General features: G+C 44.3%; 1 protein-coding gene across 1 annotated transcript in view; it reads right to left on the bottom strand.

Moving 5' to 3' along the window:
• tefu (Serine/threonine-protein kinase tefu) overlaps positions 1-24,760 on the bottom strand; it is a 912,746-nt gene that overhangs the window by 266,953 nt on the left and 621,033 nt on the right. Inside the window, exons 28-29 of the mRNA XM_068385552.1 lie at positions 8,478-8,739; positions 821-914 (exon numbers count right to left, since the gene is read on the bottom strand). Of these exons, the coding sequence (XP_068241653.1) occupies positions 821-914; positions 8,478-8,739 (356 nt within the window). The remainder of the gene's footprint in view (positions 1-820; positions 915-8,477; positions 8,740-24,760) is intronic.

Raw genomic sequence — 24,760 nt, 5'->3', positions numbered from 1 at the left:
GATAAAAAAGGTAATCTCTAAAATTTACCGTCTGTCCCTAGGGAGATACAAACTTTGAATCCTTATAGTCAAAGTCAACCCCTTCCCTGCAGGGGGCAGGAAGCCCTAAGCTAGTTCCAAGCTTAGTGGATATGACAAATAACAGTAATATCATATATAAAGGTCTAGGAGACCATATAAGGAGCTCATTCAAAGTAAAGGCACTTATACGAATCCACAGATATAGTACTTTCAAGTAATTCTCTAGTAAGCTTCCAACAGCACGACATGGCTGAGCCCAAAAAACAGATTTTGAGCAAAGTGAAAAATCTATTTTTAGGTGATATCGTCATGTCGTCCTGACAGACCCTCCCTTCTTTCGAAAAGGAGTATACAACTATGTAACGAAAGACCCCACCTGAAACTACTCTATCTGCAGTTATCCATGCTTAAATTCAACAAGGAATAGTTACGCCTTAGTAGTACTGGGAGGGGATCCACCGGGTAACCTTGATAACGGCTCCCCTTCAATTTCGCCACTCTTCCCCCTCAAAGCGGAAAATCTATTCGGGGTGATGATTGCTATGTGTCGTATAAAAAAATACGTCCCAATACTATGCGATATCCTTAAAAGTTATATTAAGGATACTTGCGCCAGGAGTTAAAATTCTGGAAACCTGTGGTTAATTCTCTGGGAGTATCACTGTAGCCAAATATCCCTTAGAAAGATGCCTAAAGGAACCTTCCATCAGGACGACATGGCGATATCACCCAAAAATAGATTTTTCGCTTTGCTCATATTCCATTTTATATCAAACTAGAACACAACCAATGGTCTTACCTTGATATTAAGACTGGAAGACATGTGCTGAGGCACTCTGGATAGTTAACAATGGCATATCTGCATAACTTGCTAAGTATCTGATTGTTATAATCTGAAAAATATTCAATTACTTGTTATAATACATAATTATAAATCTATTTTATAATTGATGTGTTTGTATGAAAAATATAAACTATGATGATTATAATCCCCAGTGGTGAGGAAAACTACTGCTAAAAGCCCATACTTATACATACTAATGTAAAATTCAATTGATCTCTACTCAAAAACTCTTATGACCAATTTCTCAAAATATGAATTTTTCAGAGAAAAATTTGAATGTACTTCTTTAATAATGACCAATTTTTATCATTCAAACATGAAAAGATAGGGAATTTTAAAACCTATAATCAGTACATTCACTTTTATAAAAAAAAAATTAAACACTTGCATATGAATAATGGTCCCTTTTTAAAGTAACTTCTATACTGTACATTGACAAAATAATGGATACGGACAATTTGCTGCCCATAGTTTGCCACCGACAATTAGCTGCCAAAAACAGTTCTCCCCCAATTATTTGCCACCATGGACAGTTCGGCACTAGCGAACTTTTATTACAATTAGCTATTATCACAAATAGCCTATTCCTAGAAAAATACTAAGCTATTAATATTTGCTGCCAGCAAACTGTTATTACTAATAGATAATATTACTATTAGGCGATTCCTTGGAAATTGTTAATTTTAGAAACTTTACTAACTTGGTCGAGTGTAATTACGTAGTCGTTTATAACAGACAAGGTAACAAAAATCTTTATGAAACAATACTGAATAACAAATATGAAACCATTAACTATGCAAAATCGTATCCCAGAAAACTTTCTTATCAACTAGGAAGCCATCATCCAACATTGTGGAAGTTTATTGAAGCACTAAAAAAGTACAAAAAGGGTGGGGCATCTAATCACAGGACATGAACCTGCCACTGCGATGAAAAAGTACCAAGATAAAGACAAATGAATAGAAAAAAATTGTTTCTGATTATAATGAGAAAAGTTGTATTGAATATATATTTATGAGGTATAGCACATGATTTTCAAATGTAATGAAATTATAATAAAAATTTCTTTTTAATTATGTTTTGCATGACTTTTATCATTTTAGAGTTTTGTATAACTTTTATCCTTTTAGAGAAAATATATATGATTCTTTAAATCGAGTTTTCTTTCTCATGATTTTTTTCATCCTTAATTGTAAATCCTCATTCGGTGGCAAACTGTCATCTGTGGCAAATTGGTACAGTTGGCCAATTGTCGGTGGCTAATTGAACTATACCTGTAAAATAATGCCTATAAAAATTAAAATGCAAGTAGAATTTCTAATATATAACTTTTTTTGGGCTCAGGCCATGTCGTTCTTATGGAAGATTCCTTTAACTAGCTTCCTAGGGTATATTTGACTACAGTGATATTCCCAGAGAATTTAACTTAAGGTCTCCAGAATTCTAACTCCTGGCGCGAATATCCTTAATGTTTCCTTTTAGGATATCGCATAATATCAGGGGACGTATTCTTGACACGCCACATAGCAATCTGCACCCCGCATAGCGTTTACGCTTCGAGGGGGAAAAGTGGCAAAATAAAAGAGGAGCCACTATAAAGGCCGCCACGGACAATAGAAATCTTCTGCAGAAGTGGGGCATGTCGGCTAAGAGGAAGTCTTCTCCGGATGAGGGTCCCCAACCGAAGAGGAAGACAAAGAGGCCAAGAGTGCCAGCTCGCCCTGCTAGACAACAACAACTTCCCGTGACCGCGGTGCCACAGATGGTAGCACAGCCCCCACCCACCTACCAGATGGCACCGCAGCAACTGGGGACTCAGTCACCAGCCTTTACTCCCGCCTACGAGAGGCAGACCACCACCTTTCGCCCTAAAGGTAGGGGTACAGGTAGAGATTCCTCTAGACGTCCCTCGAGAGGAAGAGGGGGTAGGGGAGCACGAGGTCGAGGAGGCAAGCCCTCCGGAAACCAGAAGCAATGAGATGCTTCCGGTAGGAGGAAGACTAAGACTCTTCCGGGATCATTGGACCTTCGATCCCTGGGCCCATAGCACAATCAAGAACGGACTAGGTTGGAGCTGAAAGACAGCTCCACCATCATTTCCTCAGTTCTTCCAACACTCCACCCCAGTTCTGGAAGAATATACCCGGGAGCTCTTGAGCAAACGGGTGATAAGGAGGGCAAAGTCCATCAAATTCCAAGAAAGGCTGTTTTGTGTTCCCAAGAAGGACTCAGACAAACTCAGAGTCATTCTGGATTTGTCGCCACTCAACAAGTTTATCGAGAACAAGAAGTTCAAGATGCTGACCCTTCAACACATAAGGGCCCTACTGCCCAAAAGGGCATACACAGTCTCCATAGACATGGCAGATGCCTATTGGCATATTCCAATCAATCGCCAACTCTCCTCCTACCTAGGATTCAAGCTACAAAAAAGAAAGTACGCTTTCAGAGCCATGACCTTCGGACTAAACATATGCCCAAGGATCTTCACGAAGCTTGCAGAAGCAGTCGTTCAACAACTACGCCTACAAGGTGTCCAAGTGGTATCCTATCTGGACGATTGGCTGGTGTGGGCAGCATCCGAAATGAAATGCATGCAAGCATCCAAAAAAGTGATCCAGTTCCTGGAACACCTGGGATTCCAGATCAACACCAAAAAGTCTCGACTATCTGCAGCTCAGAAATTCCAATGGCTAGGCATACATTGGGACTTACAGTCTCATCATCTCTCCATTCCCTTAAAGAAGAGGAGAGAGATAGCGGATCTGTCAAGAGACTTCTAAAATAAGACAGGATTTCAAGACGCCAACAGGAGAGAGTGCTGGGCTCCCTTCAGTTTGCTTCAGTGATAGACCCAGTGCTAAAAGCACAGCTAAAAGATGCACCAGGAGTCTGGAGAAGATACGCATCAAACGCTTGAAGAGATCTAAAAAGACCATTACCGATTTGGCTACGATCACTTCTCAAGCCATGGTCGGAGGCCAGAAAACTTCAAGAGGTCAATACCTCTACAACCGCCTCCACCCTCAGTCGTCATCCACACGGATGCATCCTTGGAAGGATGGGGAGGTCACTCTCATCAACGCAGAGCTCAAGGAACTTGGTCCCCTCTATTCAAGACCTTCCATATCAACATTTTGGAGGCCATGGCAGTCTTCCTTACACTGAAGAAATTATCCCCTTGTCCTTCAGTCCACATAAGATTAATTCTGGACAGCGAGGTGGTAATGAGATGTCTGAATCGTCAAGGCTCGAGATCGCTTCAACTCAACCAAGTGATGTTGGCCATCTTCCGTTTGGCGGAAAAGAAGAGATGGCACTTGTCAGCAGTTCACCTTCAGGGGTTCCGCAATGTGACAGAATGGTCCCTAGACGCAAGATCATTCTCCTTCATCTTACATCAAGTCCCGGAACTGCAGATCGACCTCTTCGCAACGAGCGACAAGAAACTTACTCGATACGTGGCCCCGTACGAGGACCCTCTAAAAGGAAGCAGTGGAGACCATGTCGCTCGACTGGAAAAATTGAACCAGGGTTTACCTGTTCCCTCCACCCAACCTGCTGATGAAGGTTCTCATAAAGCCGAGATCTTTTCAAGGAACAGTAGCCCTAGTGGCTCCCAAGTGGCCCCAAAGCAACTGGTTCCCCTTAATCTTGGAATTACAGCCGAGGCTGATTCCTCTGCCGGACCAAGTTCTGTCTCAACAAGTACAGAAGTAGACTGTCTTCGCTTCATTACAGAAAACTCGAGACCTTCATCTCATGATTTTCTCTCCCTAACAGTAAAGAAAAGGTTTGGGATCTCGAAAGAAAGTATAGATTTCTTAGAGGAATATAAGTCAAACTCTACCAAAAGGCAATACGAGTCATCTTGGAATTAGTGGGTGGGCTTTGTGAAGGCAAGAAATCCAAAGGAAATCTCGATGGATTTCTGCTTGTCTTTCTTTATTCACCTTCATGAACAAGGTTTAGCAGCCAACATGATAACTACGTGTAAATCTGCCTTGACTAGACCTTTGCTTTATGCTTTCCAGGTAGACTTGTCTAATGAGATTTTTAACAAAATCCCTAAGGCCTGGGCCAGGCTCAGGCCTACAACACCTCCAAGGCCCATCTCATGGTCTTTGGATAAGGTACTACATTTTGCTTCAAGTTTGGACAACGATGCTTGCTCTTTGAAAGATTTGACTCAAAAAGTTATATTCTTGTTTGCTCTAGCCTCAGAAGCTAGAGCTAGTGAGATAGTGGCCTTGTCTAGGGAAGAAGGCCATATCCAGTTTGCTGAAACGCTAGAACTAAATCTCTTTCCCGACCCAACGTTTGTTGCCAAGAATGAGCTACCCATTAAGAGGTGGGGTCCCTGGAGAATCTGCCCTCTGAAGGAAGATGTCTCACTGTGTCCAGTGGAGAGTCTAAAGGTCTATCTTCGCAGAACTTCACACTTCAGGGGAGGACAGCTCTTTAAAGGAGAAACATCACGCTCAAACTTATCCTTGAAACAACAAAGGGCGAAGATCACCTACTTCATTCGCAGAGCGGATCATGACAGTACACCCCCAGGTCATGATCCTAGGAAAATTGCTTCTTCGTTAAATTTTCTCCAGCTTATGGATTTCGAGAGCCTTCGCTCGTTTACTGGATGGAAGTCATCCAGAGTGTTTTTCAAACACTACGCGAAGCGAGTGCAAGAATTAAAACGATTCGTGTAGCAGCAGGTAGTGTACTAAAACCTGTCGCTTAGTGCTGCGAGGAACAGTGAATTATGTGGGACTTTAATTCTAAAGGGTGTAAATGTTGGCACTTTATAGTGCAACATGTTAAGTGAAATGTCATCATGGTGACATTATGGACTGTTCCAGTGTACAAAGGTGATGAAACATAGACTGAACACTAAGTGCCATGTGTTTCTTACACAAGTGTAAATAGACAAACTTCTAAGAAAGACATTAGAAAATTTATTAAAATTTACAAAAATTTTCATGTGAAGTGGCAAAGTTTTTGTTTTCAGGTAAAACAAGCATTTCTGATTTATTCTGTCTTGTCTATGTTATTAAATCCTATTCCACTTGCATTTTTATGATATTATAAATGTATGCTGAATTTTTATTTATTGTTTGACAATAAATGATCAATTGTTTTGTGCGTCTTATTTCGCCCTAAACATTTTAATAAAGTTATGTGTGAGCATTCATTTCATCCCTTTTTATTCTGCATAATTATATTAAACAAAGGTAGTAACTTTGTTCCTATATGTGTACAAACCTTTCTAGCTAGAAGTGACTTGTTCCAATACAAGATACAAACTTGTCTGTTGCAGTATACAACTGGACTGCTATACATCAGATGCTATGGTGGCTGACATGAACCTGTGTTCATATTATAAATAAAACTTTGGCTAAAGGCATACAGTGAGACCTGCATGTCCTTTTTGAATGCTAGGTGGGTCATATGAAATATGCAACTTCGAGACTTTTCCCGAGTCTAGTTCGACTCTTCCCTGTAGGGGGCAGGAAGCACTAACATAATATATTATTAGAAGAAATGACATATAAAGGACCAAGGAAATATTGTCTTGAGGTCTAAGGCACAACTGGGAAATCCACGGATACATTAATGCTCTGGTAAACTTCCATCAGGACGACATGGCCTGAGCCCAAAAAACGGATTTTGAGCGAAGCGAAAAATCTATTTTTGGGTGAGATAGCCATGTCGTCCTGATGGACCCGCCCTCCTTTCTATGAAAGGCCTTGGCAGGATCCCCCCCTATAAGTACCGGCTTAACGCTACAAGGAATAAAGATGGCCGACAATTATGGCGCCATCTGAGTACTCAAACAGTAACAGAGAAAGGAGAACTTTATAACGGCTCCTCTTTTATTTATCCACTTTTCCCCCCTCGAAGCGTAAATGCTATGCGGGGTGCAGATTGCTATTTGGCGTGTCAAGAATACGTCCCCTGATATTATGAGATATCCTAAAAGGAAACTTTGAGGATATTCGTGCCAGGAGCTAGAATTCTGGAGACCTTAAGTTAAATTCTCTGGGAATATCACTGTAGTCAAATATACCCTAGGAAGCTACTTAAAGGAACCTTCCATCAGGACGACATGGCTGTCTCACCCAAAAATAGATTCCATTTTGTAAATAAAATTTTCATTCAAATTAAAAAAAAAAGGTCAGGAAACAGAAAAGTAGATAGAATTTAAAGTAACCACAATTATAACACTGTGTTAATAGGGCCGAGTCGTGCTCCTTTAAACTCGGGAGATTCTTCACAAGTGAGCTAGGCCCTACCACTGTTGGACATATAAAAGGACTTTGAAAAGAGCAGCAAGGAACACAGCAAACAGAACTGCAGCCTACCAACGCCTCAGCAGAAAAAAACTGTTTGGGGTTTTATTCTTAAGCAGCTGTAGGGAATCAACTTTTCCAGGGTGATGGGTAACCTTCAAGAGAAGTTACTGCCTACAAAAGTTTTAGATCGTTCTCGTATCAACATCCCACTTTTGGAGGGACAAACAAAGTCACTTACAGATCTATCTCGATTCTTAGATATACTGAGGCATGTTTGGGAATTTCAAAGTGGCAACTTTGATAAAAGGGCATTCACATCCCTCCAAGATAAGGAAGATTTAGACACTGAGTGGATAAAGTTCTGCAATCCGATATAAAATATTGCAAGAAACCATTGGCTTCACAACATAAGTCTCACACAGACTGGTTTGATGAAAACAATGAAACTATTCAACGATTACTCAAACTAAAATGGGCAGATTGAAAGAGGAGTTATGGGCAGATTGAAAGAGGAGTTTTTAAGAGCCCAAAAAGTTTTTAATCACAAATATTTGCTTAAGCTATTCTAACACAGAGAACTGTCACTGTAGCAGTTTCCATTATTTTGTCCAAGGGAGTGGAAATGACAAGGCTGGAGCAGAGATCTTCTTGTATAAGAAAAAATACAAATACAAAGTGTTATGTTAAAGACACGATTAATATAAATCAAGGTATAAAAGTAACTTCTGTATGAGTTTGGCATTAAGTAAGGTGCTGGGAACACTAGGTGTTGAGACAGAAGCATAACATACTTCACCAAAGGATGAAAAAGTTGAAGAAAACTAGATTTTAGATTAAGAAAATGACAAACAGGCCATCAGGAGAAGATCACATAATTGGCACAAAACATGTGGTGCTCTACATGTTGATGAAACACATTTTATGCTGATTAAGGAGCACAACTTTGCACCAATAATATATATATATATATATATATAATAGGGTTCCTTATATACCTTAACAAGAATAAACAAATTGACAACAAAGATGTTATATCCCAGAATTTTCACCTTCCTGATAACCCTAAAGGGATCACCTAGAAAGTCAGTGATGCTGTGTTTCCAGATAATGGAAGGAATGTGAATTTCAGGTAAAAATAATTAAAATAATGTATGTAATAAACAGATAATGGCTAAAAGAAAGAACACAACAGCTAATCTAGAACATGTTTTTACACTTGAATAACAAAAACGTAAGGCCATATTGTAATATCTGGAACAATATACCAAACAGGATTAAGAAAACTGTCACAAAACTAGCAGAAATTTAAAATAACTCACCTGCCAAGAAATATGACTTTTTACACAATTCACCTACATAAAAAGTGAGTGTGTGTACTAAGATTTGAATTGTATACAAAGCAGAATCATCAAGTTCCCCATTTGACTTAAATAGCACTACTTCAACCACAGCAGAAATTGCAGACAGAGCTCGTCCAGCATCGTGAGGCATTGAGGCCTTGGCAAGAAATTCTGACACCCCAAAAATGACTTTATGAAGCTCTCTTCCATTGCTGTTCAGAACACCTGCTAATGTTTTATCCTGAAATAGAATCAGATACATGAAACATTTATGTATTCTAAATTCTCTTAAAAAATACAAAAGTAAATGATAACAATTAATTACTGTAAAAATTGAAACCTTCTTATCAACGGTCGTTACACTCTGAGACATTCCGCAGTTGTGGAATTCCACGGGTAATAGGCAAAATAAAATCTTAGCATTTACTTGAAAAAATTTAATTGTATTTTAAATGTAAAACACACTACAGAAATTATTGTACTGTACTATATTGGTAATATGGTAGAGTACATTGAAATATAATATTGACAATATTAATATCCCTGCCTCTCATATGCAGAATGTACTGTATAAACCTTTTAATTATTATTGTTGATGTTGCTGTTGTTGTCAATATTACTTGCTAAACTACAACCATAGTTGGAAAAGCAGGTTGCTATAAGCCCAGGGCTCCAACAGTGAAAATAGCCAAGAGAGGAAAGGAAAAAAGGAAAATAAAATATTTTAAGAAGAGTAACAAAATGTAAATATCTCCTATATAAACTATGAAAACTTTCACAAAACCAGAGGAAGAGAAATAAGATAGAATAGCGTGCTTGAGTGTACCCTCAAGCAAGAAAACTCTAACCCTAGACAGTGGAAGACCATAGTACACAGGCTATGGCACTACCCAAGACTAGAGAACAATGGTTCGATTTTGGAGTGTCCTTCTCCTTGAAAAGCTGCTTACCATAGCTAAAGCATCCCTTCTACCCTTACCAAGAGGGAAGTGCCACTGAACAATTACAGTGCAGTAACCTCTTTAGTGAAGAAGAATTGTTTGGTAATCTCAGTGTTGTCAGGTGTATGAGGATAGAGGAGAAAGTGTAAGGAATAGGCCAGACTATTTGGCGTAGGCAAAGGGAAAGTTAACTGTAACCAGAGAGAAGGATCCAATGCAGTATTGTCTGGACAGTCAAAAGACCCCATAACTCTATAGCGGTAGTATCTCAACGGGAGGCTAGTGCCCTGGCCAACTTACTACCCATTAAACTAAACAGCTGAATAAAAAAATTACAAGCACTGTATACTATATATTATGATACTATGATAATCCTCTATGATAATAATAATAATAATAATAATAGTAAAACAGTAATGAAAAAATAAACATACACAATAACTCAATCACTATCACTTGCTGTCATATAATCCCCATTGTATAAAGATATTACCAATGAAAATTATCAAAAAAAGCTTCAACACATAATACAGTTCTGTATATGATTATATCACAAATTTTAGGTAATTTGTATTTTTCCTAACACTTCCAGGATGTCAAACTACTTTCTTAGGAGGATCTGGGATCTCCTCATTAACCGACCAAGAATTTTGCCTAGTTCCCTCTCACTCCGTTACCTTGTCGGGGCGCTCCGGGGCAGAAGGATGAACGTCCTGGGCGCCCCGGGGTCAGCGTGTGGGGAAGCGCTGCTAGGACGTCAGTAAGCATATGTTTCAAGTCCTCCTCGAACTCCTGTAAGATACTTGGGGTAGGATGGGTGGGCCATAACCCGAAAGTAGTTTGAGGTAAGTACTGTTAGGAAAAATACAAATTACCTAAAATTTGTGATTTGTTCCAACATGGAGTACTTACCTCGAACTACTTTCTTAGGAGACTTATACTTTAGGAGGAGGGAGTGGCTTACAGGCCGGAATATCCCAAAACATCCTGGGGCACAAGACCTAGATAGGAGGCTAGGTCTAGACGACCCAGTGGAGAGGTAGGAGAGCAGGGGAAAGCATGCAAAAGTCTACCTTATGTACAACTCACCTTTATATATAATCCAGACATGGTGTTCCTCAATGTCCATCTCTCACATGGAAGGAGGATAGGATAAGGGGGGAAGGGAGAGGGTAGCAAGGAAGGGGGGAGTAAGGAGGAACTTGTGTCGCTTGCGATTACTTCCCACGGCTACCCGGGGCCCAAAAACCACTAAACTTGTTGCATGGCCGAAATTACTGGCCCAATGGAGAAGGCATCCAGGGACTTTCTCGTACAATCCTTCAGGTCGTGGGCTGTAAAGGTGGATTGTCTGGTCCAAGTACCTGCTCGGAAGATTTGGCCCACTGCCATGTTAGTGTCAAAGGCTAGGGACATGCTAAGGCCTTTAACATCCATGGGGTTGCGGGGTACCAGGAACCGTGGAACCCTCACTTTCGTACGGTCTTTTGATAACCTGCCAGAGCCAGAAAGATATAGTGTTCTTAGACACCGCTTTCTTGACTGGGCCTGAGGAAACAAACAAACTTTTGATAGCTGGTCTGAGTTTGGAAGTTCTACTGAGATATTTCCTGATAGTCCTCACGGGACACAAAAGCAGGTCTTCCGGGTTGTCCAAGCGCGGAATAGCTGGAATAGAGAATTCCTCAAACCTAGGATCAACAATTGCTGGGTTCTGGGTCTTGGCCACGAATTCCAGCAAGAACCTAAAAAACATATCCTTCCACCCTTTCGAGTGTGAGACTTCGAAGGACAAGCCGTGGAGTTCATTCACCCGTTTGGCTGAGGCAAGAGCTAGCAAGAAAACAGCTTTGAGAGTGAGGTCCTTGTCTAGGATGTCTTTAAGAGGTTCGAAGGGAGACCTCGAGAGAGCCCTGAGGACCTTGGCTACATCACACTGGAGAACCCTTGAGGAGTAAGGGTCACAAGACTGTTCAAAACTTCTGATGAGCATGGAGATGTGGCGAGAAGCCCCTAGGTTGATGCCCCTGAGTTGGAAAACCTGTCCCAGTGCCACATGGACTCCCTTAATGGTTGGAATGGAGACACCCATGCTGTCCCTTAGGTGAACCAGGAAGTCTGCAATACTGTGGACCAAAGTGTCTAAGGGCTGCAGATTCTGTGTGGCACACCATTTAACAAAAGTGGCCCACTTGGCCTGGTACACTACGCACGAGGACTTCCAAAGATACCCCGACATCCTGGAAGCAGTCTTATCCAAGAATCCCTCTTTCTTTAGCAGGCGCTTGATAACCTCCACGCGTGTAACCTCAGGCCCTGGGGGTTTTCGTGTAGCCTTAGAAAGTGAGGTTGGCTTAGCAGGTCTTCTCTTGCTGGAAGGGGCCACGGAGGAAGGGTGGACAGGTCCTGTAGATCCGCGAACCACTCCCTCTCCGGCCACCAGGGCGCTACCTAAGTCATCTTTGTATACCTCGACTGCCTTAGCCTGTTGAGCACCTGCCTGATGATCCCGAAGGGAGGAAAGGCGTAAACGTCAAGAGCGTCCCACGAGTGTTGAAAGGCGTCTTCGAACGCTGCTGTCAGATCTGGTACCGGGGAGCAAAATACTGGTAGCTGTGCATTGAGCCTTGTGGCGAACAGGTCTATCACAGGAGAGCCCCAAAGCTGGAGAACCTCCTGTGCCACCTGCGGATAAAGAGACCATTCCGACCCTACTACCTGTCCTGTCCTGCTGAGGCCGTCGGCTAGGACGTTTCTCTTTCCCGGAATGAACCTGGCTGTGAGCAAAATGTGGTTCATTTCGGTCCATTCCAGGATTTGAACCGTGAGGTCGCACAGTTCCCTTGATCTTAGGCCTCCTTGTTTCTTGATGTACGCCACTACCGTGGCGTTGTCGCACATTAGTGCCACCGAGTTTCCCCGAAGAAGACGGGCGAATGACGCCAGGGCCTTTTGTACTGCCATGAGCTCGAGCATATTGATGTGTCGGGTTCTTTCCTCCATTGACCACTTTCCCTCTGCTGTTTCTTCGAGGAGATGAGCTCCCCACCCCTCTTTCAATGCGTCCGTGAAGAGCAGCATCTCCAGAGGAGCGGAAGCGAATGGTATCCCTCTCAGCGTGTTCCTCCTGTCAGACCACCAGAGGAGCATGTCTTTGGAGGACGGGGACACCCTGACTACCTTCTGCAGGGACTCCTCCACTGACCAGAGGTCCTTCAGGTTCCACTGTATTGGTCTCAGCTTGAGCCTCCCTTGCAAAGGAACCAATTTTTCTGAGACCAGGTGTCCCATGAGTCTCTGCCAATCCTTGGCTCTCATTGGAGTGTCTGCTAGAAACGGGCGAATCACTTGGTCCAGGTTGTCCAGCCTCTTCTGGGAGGGAAACGCTCTCGCCAGCTGGGAGTCCAGGACCATCCCTAGGTACGTCATCCTGGTGGCTGGGACTAACTGGGACTTCTCAAGGTTGATTGTAATCCCGAGTTCCCTGCAGAACTGTACAAGTTGAGTGCCCTGATCCTTTAAGACTGCCTCCGAGGCTGAAAGCAACAACCCGTCGTCGAGGTATCTGATCAGCCTGATGCCCTGTTTGTGTGCCCAGACTGAGACCAGGGTGAACACCCACGTGAACACCTGCGGAGCTGTTGACAGGCCGAAGCAGAGGGTCTTGAACTGCAGGGATTGGGAGCCCCACTTTACTATGAGGAACTTCCTGCTGGAGGGGTGAACGGGGATTTGAAAATATGCATCCTTGAGATCCATGGGCATCATGAAATCCCCTTCTCTCAAGGCCGCCAGCCCCGACTTCGACGTGTCCATCTTGAAGGTGGTCTTCTTGATGAACTTATTCAGAGCCAAGAGGTCGATGACTGGCCTCCAGCCTCCCGTAGCTTTCTCTACCAGGAAGAGCCTGCTGTAGAATCCTGGGGAAGGTTCGTGGACGGGGAGAAGGGCTCCCTTGTTCAACATGGCCTCCACTTCCGCTTGAAGGGCTGCTCTCCTCTCGGTGTCTTTGGGTGCTAGCCACTCTGTTCAATGTTTGGGGATCAGAGGGGGGGATCTGACAGGAAGGGAATCCTGTATCCCTCCCTGAGGACTGTCACCGTCCATGGATCCGCACCGTTGTCTCGCCATGCTTGCCAATATCATTTGAGGCATCCCCCCACCTGAGGCGTGGGAAGGTGTAGGGGGCCTCTCTCCCTATCTCCTTTTGGGGAGACGGTTAGAATAGCCTCTCCTTGCGCCTGAATATCTAGGTCTAAAGGAGGCCTGGGTTGGGGCACCGCTCCTTCTGGAGGGCCGAGGGAATTGGTGCCAGGAAGAGGAGGAGGCCGCCTTGTCACCTGCTGTCTGGGCTCGGCCAAACTCTTTAATTTTCCGACTCTCTCTATTGTCTCCGCCACTGCCTGAAGGGGGAACACGGTCTCACCCCAGACAGGGGAGTTCCTTAGGAAATTTTCTTCTCGCTCGGGGAGCCTGCGGGGCAGCATGTTCAGCACCGTGTCCCTTCTCCTCAGAACCCAGTTCGCTGTCTGGGTAAAGGACTGGAAGGTGAGAAACTTCATCGCCTTGCCCCCCGAGCAGATTAGTTCTTGTAACAGGGCCTGGTTCTCTCAAACTGATAGGTTGTGCGCCAGTTGGAACCCTGCTAGGGTGCACACCCACCAGTACAGCCATGAGGTTACGTTCACTATGTCCTGGGCGGTGTCCTCCATCATGGCGGCCTCTGCTTGTGAAAACACCACCGGTGCGTTCAGGCTCTGCTCATCGGTGTTGCCCTGGTTCAGGGTAGCGACGGCCTCTTCAATTGTGCGGGGCCCTGAGTGTCGCCCGTCCGGTACACAGAACGATTCTGTTGGACAGGATTGTCAACCATCCTGCCCAGACCTGACAGCCAAGCTTGTTCTGACGAAGGCTGAGGCTCGTCCAGCCTATGGTGGTGACGAATTAGGGCCAGAACCTTCCTATATGACGAGACCTCGTCTGGGGAGCACTCGCCTGTGTCCAGTAACTCCTCAACTATCTGCCCCTCCATGTCGGCAGCATCCTCGAACACGGAGGGATCCGTGGGAGCGGAGGCAGCCCTTCCCTCTTGACGGGTTGGTGGAGCGGCTGCCTCCATCGCGGATAGAGCCGTCGGGGCAGGGGTAGCCATCATGGGTGTACCCCCTCCCGGGGGAATCCGGATGGCGCTGCTTGTTAGTAGTGGCAGCGGCAGGCTTCGTAACTTGGACGGAGCCGCCGCGACGAAGTGGCTGGGGGCTGAGCCGCTGGGTATCATACGTGGAAGTTCCCGTCAAGCGGATGGAGCCGCTGACTTGCCAGGCACGGGCAACTGAAAGTGTGCCAATGGCTGCACCCAACGAGCGGGCGGAGCCGAAGGGTACGGAAGCGGCTCCAGCGGCCATCGAAGCAGGCACTGGGGCGGCAGCCGTCTTGCTTGACCCACATGGTGGGGAACCACTTTAACGAACCTCCTCCTCGAGGAACTCTTCTTCTTATTCCTCCTTCTCGAGGACTTCGACCTCTTCCTAGACGGGCTGGCCTGGGAGCTAGCTTTCCTTCTCCTGGACCTCTTCCGCTTCTTCCTGGTGTCCCGGCCGCTGGAGTCCTCCGACAAGAAAGAGCTGTAGGTCGAGAAGCTGTCCGAGGAGAAAGAGCTGTCTGAATCCTCTGACTCTATCACGAGTCTTCTAGGGGCCCTTGGTCTGGATACTGGGGTCAAGGGTTCCATGAAGTCCGGCGGAAGCATAGCTGTGGGCGCCAGGGGCGTGCGGAAAGCGGCTCAAGAGGCAAACCATCCCTCGAACTCCTCTTCTTGCCGCATAGGGGACCTTAAGGGCGTCCTAGGCGCTGTCCAAACAATGGAGTCGGGGTCCAAAGAACACGTGGCCCGCCTTTCTTTGTCCTGACCGCCCCCGGAACCCGCTGAACCTGAAAAACACTGCCACGATGGGGGGTAGGTGCTGTTTCAGGCTTCCCCCACACCGGGTCTTAACTTGAGATGGGTCCTGCGGGCACCAGGCCTTCGTCCACAACACAAACTTCCGCCACACTAGCAGACACCCCACTCTTCTGCGTAGGCCCCTCTTTAACAGACTCCCCGACATCAGACTCATGGGAAACGGCATTCCCCACAATGGACTTACCTCGTCCCCTACTCTGGGTAGGGGAAGGTGAAGGAGAACCTCTCTCCGAAGGCGCTGAGGGCGACGTTAGCGGCGAGGCGAGGCACACCTTCTTGGGAGATCTCTTGGGTGCCTTTCTTTTCTTCGTGGCAAACAAGGACCACTGAAGTTCTGGCCAGGACTCGCGCTCCAGGCACGTGGAGGAAGGGGAGCACTTATCTCCTTGACATGAGGTGCACAGCGTGTGCGGGTCGACCTCCAGCTTGGACAGCCAGGTCCTGCAAGACTTGCCAGCTTTGGGCCCGGGACAACGACGCTGGGATTCCATAATAATGAAAAGCGAACACGCGAGCAACACAAGAACACAAGGGAAAGGTAAGGAACACAAAGGGAACACATGGTGCACAAGGGATAAGGAACACGTAGTACACAAGGTGATCGGACGGGATAAGTGAGAGAGAGCGCCGAGATGATATCTATGCCGTGACCAGACGCTTACTGACGACCTAGCAGCGCTTCCTCACACGCTGACCCCGGGGCGCCCCAGGGCGAGCATCCTTCCGCCCCGGAGCGCCCCAACAAGGTAACGGAGAGAGGGGGAACTACGCAAAATTCTTGGTTGGTTAATGAGGAGATCCCAGATCCTCTTAAGAAAGTAGTTCGAGGTAAGTACTCCGTGTGGGAACAAGTAATATTTTTTTAAATTGTATGTGAATATCAATATGAAAAGATTCTCTCTCTCTCAAATGAACAGTCAAATGAATTACAGATAAGAAAAGATAAATGAAAAGGAAATAGAAAAGACAGAAGAATGGGAGAAACCTTTCAACCTTTAACATTAAATAAAATCAATACAGTATGGATAGATTATAGATGGAAATACTGAATACAAGGGATTGAAGATAAATAGGAATAAGGATAATGTGGAATAAGGGTCCACCACAAGGAATAAAGTAGAATGAAATGAACAGTAAAACTGTGTGAGTAGCAGAAAGTAAAAGATAAATGATAAGGAAAAATAAAGGAGGGAAAAATAGAAAGAAACCTTTCAGTATTTGGGACAACTTTTGGTTACTTGAGATATGACAACTGCAGCCAAATTTACTTAGCAGAGGTGTAATAGGGGGAGGTGATTTTTGCCCTGTGCTTTCAGTTTAGTAACTGTGGTTAAGTGGATTTTCTGTATATATCTTTTATAATGGCATAAATAGTTCAAGAGCAGACACTCAAATCAGGGGTTGGGGAATTGGTAGATAAAGAGGTTTTTACCGTAATAGGCTAGAAAATTGCTCCACTAACATCATCATCATTCGCACACACACAAAAATTAATTTCTTATAAAAAATGTACAAAGTTATATTCTCTTAAGTGCTTTCAGACTTAATCATGCATTAAGCATTGTCATTGAAAACAAACAGCTAGAAAAGGCAAATTAATATATTCTATACAATACTAAATATGTTCCTAAGAAGAACTTGACATTCCACTTGCATAAAAGTAACTATTTAGATATAAAATAAGGGTAATAACACAAAACATAAGTAATGATATTGGTTGACCTAATGATACTTAGCACAGGAGTCTATCCTGAACCAGGTTTACCTATACAGTATTATTGGTTAGTGTCACACATTTTCCTGCTTTTCTTTCTTTGCATATTTACTTTCCATATGCTTCTTTATGGTTAAAAATATTTTAGTTAACTACAGTTTAGGACGATTTCTATTCTTTTTTCTAGATATTTTAATAATTGTAAAACATTTCTTCACTCTTATTTTTCTCAATTCTCTGTTTTACTTTCAGTTCAACCTAATCCTTAACTTTTCTTTCTTTGTCTTCTGGATTTTTCATTTTGCTTATTTTCTTTTCTTTCTTTCTTAAGTGGATTTATGAATAAATTTAAACTAAGTGGATATGTAGCTACTATTTGAAAGTCAGATTTTACTGTATATTCACACTACAATCCTTTACTGTTAGTTACAAGTTTCAGTAACAAATTTATTCTTTAAAGCTATATCTTACCATAAGCTCAATTACTCACTCTTCTCATGACTTAGGGTTGGCAGTTGACTCCCATGCCATTCATCTTCCCCAGGAAGAGTAACTATCCAAGCATTAATCGAAGTTTTACCCTCACTACATTAGAATCAAACTTGTCTTCAGGTATTATTATCATTATTATTACTAGCTAAGCTACAAACCAAGTTGGAAAAGAAGGATGCTATAAGCCCAAGGGCTCCAACAAAGAAAATTAGCCAAGTGAGGAAAGGAAATAAGGAAATAAATAAATGATATAAGAAGTAAAGAAAAATTTTAATAGAATATTCTATAAACATTAACAACATTAAAACAGATATTTTATATATGAACTATAAAAGGACTCATGTAAGCTTGTTCAACATACAAACATTTGTTGCGAGTTAGAACTTTTGAAGTTCTACTGATTCAACTACCCGATTAAACAACAAAAACAAGCATACATGCAAGTGATTAAGTAATACAGTGCTTGATTTTGTACAGATATCAAAGCATTAATGTTTCAACTTGAAGAAGACACCAAGCCATGGTTAAAAACTCGGGGGTAAATAAATAAAGTTATGAATACTGATAACCATCATATGCCAGTTTTGAGGAGTTTCAGCACTATTTAAAAAGTGCCTCCTATATCATAAAATATTGAGATGCTTAGTTTGTTTATACTAAATCATTACTTAACCATTAAAGTATGGAAAATGCTTTGTCAAATTCTTATGGAAAGGATTTTAAAACTCACCTGTACAAAGTCATAATCCTAATTCAGCACATAAGAACAACACCTGATGTCAAAACAGGGCATTTAAACTTATGATAAAATACAAATGCTGTCCTCCCAAATTAAAAAAAAATAAAAGGAATCTCAAGCTGATATGTCATTTAAGAAGATAAAATGGAGACATTCTATAAAATACTGGATGTTTTAAAATGCTGCATCACATGTTTCAACTAAATTTAATCCTTCATTTAAGTGTTGATCATCCCAAATTATAATTTTGGATTTCATAAATTAAGTAAGATCAAGAAAGCTAACTAACTCGCTACTGTTAAAGATTCATCCAACATATTTTGTCATGAAGAAAATAATTCTAATAATATTGTTTTCTGGGTCGACCTGTAACGCCCGGTGAAAAGGGTCCTTCCTTACACTTTTCTGATATAAATACTTCCAAATATACCAGAGAAAGTTAAAGTATGGAATGCAGAGGTTACTACCCTCGCGCGAGCACCCAGTGGGCGTCGTGTATAAAGCAGGGGCGTGTGAAAACCACTATTCACAGGCTGTCTTCCATTTAGATAATTCCTTCATCAAAGGGAAGGGCTGTAACAGAGGCCCTAGCTACCTTACCTGAGCCACTCTACCGACGCCCGACGCTAGCGCCACTTAAACTTCATCCTTCTGTTGGACTTCGTAAGCGGGCGTTTTGTTTTTGTGTGCCGCTTGGTTTTCTCTCTGTTTTTGTGAAGTTTCATCATGGCCGAGGATCTCCTTGCTCCTGCACCAAGGTTAAGTACCATAGATTGTTTTGACAGATTTGTTAGTACCGGGCTAGTGTTATCTTTATCTATTTTAGTGTTTTTTAGTGCGTACGGCTTTGGCCTTCCACGGCGATGGCGGCCATTGTTATTGTTTACGCTTTTACGTTTAACTTGTTATGCCCGTTTGGTACTCTTGTCATCTTTTATTTTCTTTAGGCCTTGTGCCATTTATATTTTCATATTTTGAACCATATATATATTTGTCTTGGTACTTTTTATAGCTTTTGAGTCCATTGTCTAATCGAACCAAGAATAGCGTTCGGGGCTTTATTATAGTTGAGTTATTCTGTTTGGCGATATCATAATTTCGTCAATTTTCACTCTTGTTCGTTCTCGTTTCGCTATTCTTTGTTCGTCTCTTTTTATTGTTTTTTGTTGGTCATGGACTTTTATATGTATTTTATTTAAGGTTCGTTTTAGTTTTCGTTATAGTAACCACGAGAGAGAGAGGCTGGAGTTCCCGTTTTCTGTTCATACGGTCACGTGTCTCCCTCTCTCTCTCATTCATGTTAGTTATACCTAGTACGAGAGCTGGAGTTCCCGTTTTCTGTTCATACAACCACGGGTTCTCTCTCTCTCTCTTCCCCTTGCGGGAATTACGCTTTGTTTTTATTTACATGTTTATCTTGTGGTTACTTTTAGTGTATTTTGGGGCTAGTGTTTTAAATAGGACCTGTCGTGTGTGAGTCTTTTGTATTGGTTATTTGGATGGCCCTGAGTCATCATTAGTTCCCCTGGTTCCATCCTCTCCCCGCTACGGCCTTGGGAGCTGGATCTGAACCCATCCAACTCCGCCATACCATGAGCTGGGAACACGTACCTTTCTGTTATTCTGGTGCACTCCTCCAGCGGGGCTTCGGCCCCTCGGTGGTCACTTACATATGACTCCGGCTTCGGCCCTCCCCACACAACTTATTCACCCCCCCCCACCCCCACCCCCCCCGGAGGTTTCCTTCAGAGTTCTTGCGTAGATCATTCTACTTGTTTATATAATGTAATAGGGGTATTTATTATTTTATTATTTCAAGGACCTACCATCGGATCTCCGGCATCCCCGGAGATCTTCCAATCACTAGTCACTGTTCTTATGTAATTACTACGACCTCCGACTCACTTACTATAGATTACTTCGTCGCATTACGGAGTGGGTTCACTCGTTTATTTATTGTAGTATTTACAACGGAGCTTCGGCCCTTTTTTGTACGAACCTTAGATCTCATAATTATTCTCAGACTCTTTATAACTTCTCTTGTTATATCAGAGTTCCTGAGAGCATACAGACTTGTCTTCTTTTTTATTACAGAAAGTTCGATGTGATGCCAAGGGTTGCTCCGCCTCCTTAGTGATAAGGTAGGCCACGATGTCTGCCGGTCTCACGCTCATTGTGCCATCCCCTTCGTCCGTGAGCCGGGCCAATCCCCTTACATGGTGTGGCTCCCAGAGGCATGCACGCTGTGTTATGACCTTGCGTCAATCCTGTGGAATGACGATGTGAGTATTTTCAATATTAATTGATAAGGTGATAACATATTTTGTGTTGAATTACTTTGTTACTTTCTGTAATACTGATATTTGGTACTATCAGGGTATTTTCTCCGTCAGTCTCTGTAATATTCTCATCACTTCCAGGCCGACGAGGTCCTGGGTCTCGGGCTTTGGGCGTAATGCTCCCTCCGGATCCCCCTACCTCTCGACGAAGACATGGCCTCACGTCTCTTTCCGGGCTCCTCCTCAGCTGAGGTTCCTTCAATCTTAGCAGAGCCTATTATTGAATCCGTCAGGGCGACTATCCCTCAGGACGAGAATCAACTCTCAGGAGCCGTCGCCGATCTGAATATTAACGTTGAGCCCATGGCCGAGCAGGTAAGTGGTGCGGAGTTGACAGACCCTTTTCTCTCATCTACGCAACTACAAACCTAAGTCTCGTACTTCAGCTTCGCCAGTCTCTGTATCTCCGGTCCCAGGACCCTCCACTACTCCCGACATCCCTATGGGATCCAGACCTCAACCTTCCAAGAAGGGAAAGTCCGCTAAGGCTAAGGCTTCGTCAGCGATCAGTTCCTTGGAACCCCCGTTGACAGAGATGGTAAAAGAGATAGTGAAGACTCAGATGCAACAACAATCTGGGGCAATAACGGAGTTGAAGGCTATGGTGGCCAATCTACTCCGTGCGGGGAACCAGGTGGCACCTCCGGTAGCCCCAGACTCTTTTAAGTTGCCTCCTTTCGAGAAGAACAACCCATGGAGGTTCGCTCACCATGCACCCTACATAGATGGTGCATTAACCCGAGAGGGGTTAGGGACCCGCCCTCTAGATGATCTTGAATTTTACCCTCCGGGGCTTCAGTTCCCCTTCAATGGCTTCGTCCGGCTGAAGGAGCATGCTCTTGTTAGGATGGATAAAGTCCCTAAAGAGACTGTCATCTTCCCTAAGGAGCAAGCCCAAGCTGTCTGGGCTAAGACTCTTGCCGACTGGGGCTGCGTCAACTCCAAACTAAAGGTTCCTATACAATTTTTACCACGCCTCAATCCGTTCCGTCTCCTCTTACGGAAAAAGTGGCCGAGTTGACCATCCAATCGGCCAAGGAGGGCTCCCCTGTGCCTGTCCTCAAGGAGACGGACCCCATCTCGCTGCTTCTTCCGGGCTCCTCTGCCCTTTGGAAGGATGCCTCTGCTACCTTTTCGGTGGGTAAGCTCGACCCGGACTGCGCCTCATCTCTCTTCTCTGAGAAGCTCCCCAAGTTACCGGATCACCTTCTCAAGTCAGAGCTCGACACTAGAAACAGACTAGCTAGATTGCTTCACACCATGATCTCGGCAGAGATGTTAGCCTCCCTATACCCGGATGAGTCTCTATTCCGGGTGTTTGCTAAGAACAACCTCCAAGCGTTCCAGTTCGACCTGCACGATTTCTGGACATCCCGGATAAACTGCAGGAAGTATGTTCTGGCGGAAGCGTCCATTAGGCATGAGCCAAATAGGCTCATAGCCTCCTCCTGTTAGGGCAAGACCCTGTTTCCACAGGAGGAAGTAGACAAGGTCTTACAGGATGCTGCTAGGGCTAACCAGAACTTACAAGTGAGATGGGGTCTTTCGACCAAAAGGAGGGTAGATTCAGGGAAGCAGTCTTTCTTCAAAAAGAGACAACGCTTCACCCCATACAAGACCAGACGTGGTCAGTTCCATCAAGGCCCTCACTCGTCAACTCCTTCTACCTCTAAGACGGCTTCCTCGCATACAGCTCCTCCACCGCAGGTGGTCTACCTTCCCCCTCCCCAAGGTTACCATCCTACCCCCATGGCTCCTTGGATGCCCTCCCCGGCCTTCAATCCAGCTTACGAATCCTCTAATACCTTTCGAGGATACTCTAGAGGCAGCAACAGGGGTAGAGGTCAGTTTCGCCATCGCGGCGGCCCAAGAGCCAGGGGTCTAAATTCACCCCCTCTCAATGAAAGGAATCAGGTAGGTGGGAGACTATACCACTTCCGGGACCAATGGACCTTCAGTCCTTGGGCCCACAGCATAGTATCAAAAAGCCTAGGTTGGAAATGGTCACAAGGGTCTCCACCTCCAGCAGTGACCACCTTCCAGAAACCGAATCCAATCTTGGAGGAATACACCAAAGAATTACTCAAGAAGAAGGCCATAAAGAGGGTACGGTCACTGAAATTTCAAGGGCACCTGTTCACAGTCATCAAGAAGAATTCATCGGCGCTGAGAGTAGTCCTGGACTTGTCAAAACTGAATTCTTACATTCTTTGCGACAAGTTCCGTACGCTGACTGTCTCGCAGGTGCAGACCTTACTTCCCCGTGGGGCCGTCACCACCTCTATCGATCTTACAGACGCCTATTATCACGTCCCAGTAGCACAAAACTTCTCCCCCTACCTCGGATTCCGCCTAGGCAAGAAGGCCTTCACATTCAAAGTCATGCCCTTCGGCCTCAGCATAGCCCCCAGGATATTTACAAAACTGGGGGAGACAGAGCTCGAACAACTCAGGAACCAAGGGATCAAAGTAGTTGCCTATCTGGACGGTTGGCTAATCTGGGCACATTTGATTCCGGAATGCAACAAAGCTACAGCCAAAGTGATTCAATTCCTCAGCAAGCTGGGTTTCAAGGTCAACTTACAAAAGTCTTACCTGCAACCGGCAAGCCACTTCGAATGGTTAGGCATCCAATGGGACCTCACAAGTCACAAGCTCTCTCTTCCTTCCAAGAAGGTCAGGGAGATAGCATCCAAGACAAAGTACTTTCTCAAGCACAAACAGGTGTCCAGAAGAGCCTTAGAAAGAATCCTCGGCTTACTTCAATTTGCGTCAGTGACAGACCTCTTTTTGAAAGCCAAACTCAAAAGACATCAACCGAGTTTGGAGAAAGAGAGCTACAATACATTTACGAGACAAGATTTCGTCGATCCCCTCAGTCCTGAAAGAGAGACTTCGGCCATGGTCCAAACCAGAGAACCTTTCCAAATTGGTTCCTCTGCAATTCCCTCCTCCTCAAGTGACGATTCATACAGACGCGTCTCTGAGTGGTTGGGGGGAATATTACAACCAACAGATGTTTCAGGGCTCCAGGTCCCCCACCATGAGACACTTCCACATCAATGTACTAGAAGCCATGGCAGTATTCTTGACCCTGAAGCAGCTATCCCCTCCACGGTCCACTCATATCAGGATAATCTCAGACAGCACAGCAGTGGTGCACTGCATAAACAGAAGCGGATCGAAATCTCCCAACCTCAACCAAGTCCTGGTCACGATTTTTGCCTTGGCAGTAGAAAAGAACTGGTTCCTGTCGGCAACTCACCTGGCAGGAGTCCAGAACGTGATAGCGGACTCGCTATCCAGGACGAAACCACTGGAGTCAGAATGGTCTCTGGACATGAATTCTTTCCGGTGGATTTCCAGGCTGGTTCCCGGTCTCCAGGTGGATCTATTCGCGACACACTGAACCACTAACTTCCTTGTTATGTGACCCCAACCTGGACCCTCAGGCATATGCTATGGACGCTCTAACCCTGGATTGGAACCATTGGAAGAGGATTTACCTATTCCCTCCGGTGAATCTTCTGATGAAAGTCTTAAACAAACTACGCTCCTTCCAAGGGGCAGTAGCTTTAGTAGCACCGCACTGGCCAAAGAGCAGTTGGTTTCCTCTCCTCCTCGAGTTGAAACTCCGCCCCTTCTGGATCCCATTCCCCAAACTGACCCAATTAGTCCAAACTCAGACTGTCAGATTCCTCAAGGATAGCCAAAACCCTAACTTTGTGGATTTCATGAAGTTTGCAGCCCGCAGAGATGCAAACATTGACCCGGAAAATGTCCTCTTCATAGAATCAGACAAAAGGGACTCCAAGGCATGCGCTAGGCTCAAACCTCCTGTGCGCCCACAAAAGGTATCTTGGTCTCTGAACGACGTACTAAAGATAGCTTCAGACACGGATAACGAATCCTGCTCCTACATTACTCTTCTTAGGAAGACCTTATTCTTAACGGCTTTGGCCTCAGGTGCTAGAATCTCAGAATTAGCAGCTCTCTCACGTAATCCTGAAAATATGGATTTCCTCCCGTCAGGTGAAGTTCTACTTTCTCCAGACAGAGCTTTCCTAGCTAAAAA

This window comes from Palaemon carinicauda, chromosome 13 (assembly GCF_036898095.1).
Source record: "Palaemon carinicauda isolate YSFRI2023 chromosome 13, ASM3689809v2, whole genome shotgun sequence".
Taxonomy (NCBI): domain Eukaryota; kingdom Metazoa; phylum Arthropoda; class Malacostraca; order Decapoda; family Palaemonidae; genus Palaemon; species Palaemon carinicauda.
The sequence above is the reverse complement of the archived record's forward strand: the minus strand, read 5'-3'. Positions and strand labels throughout refer to the sequence as shown.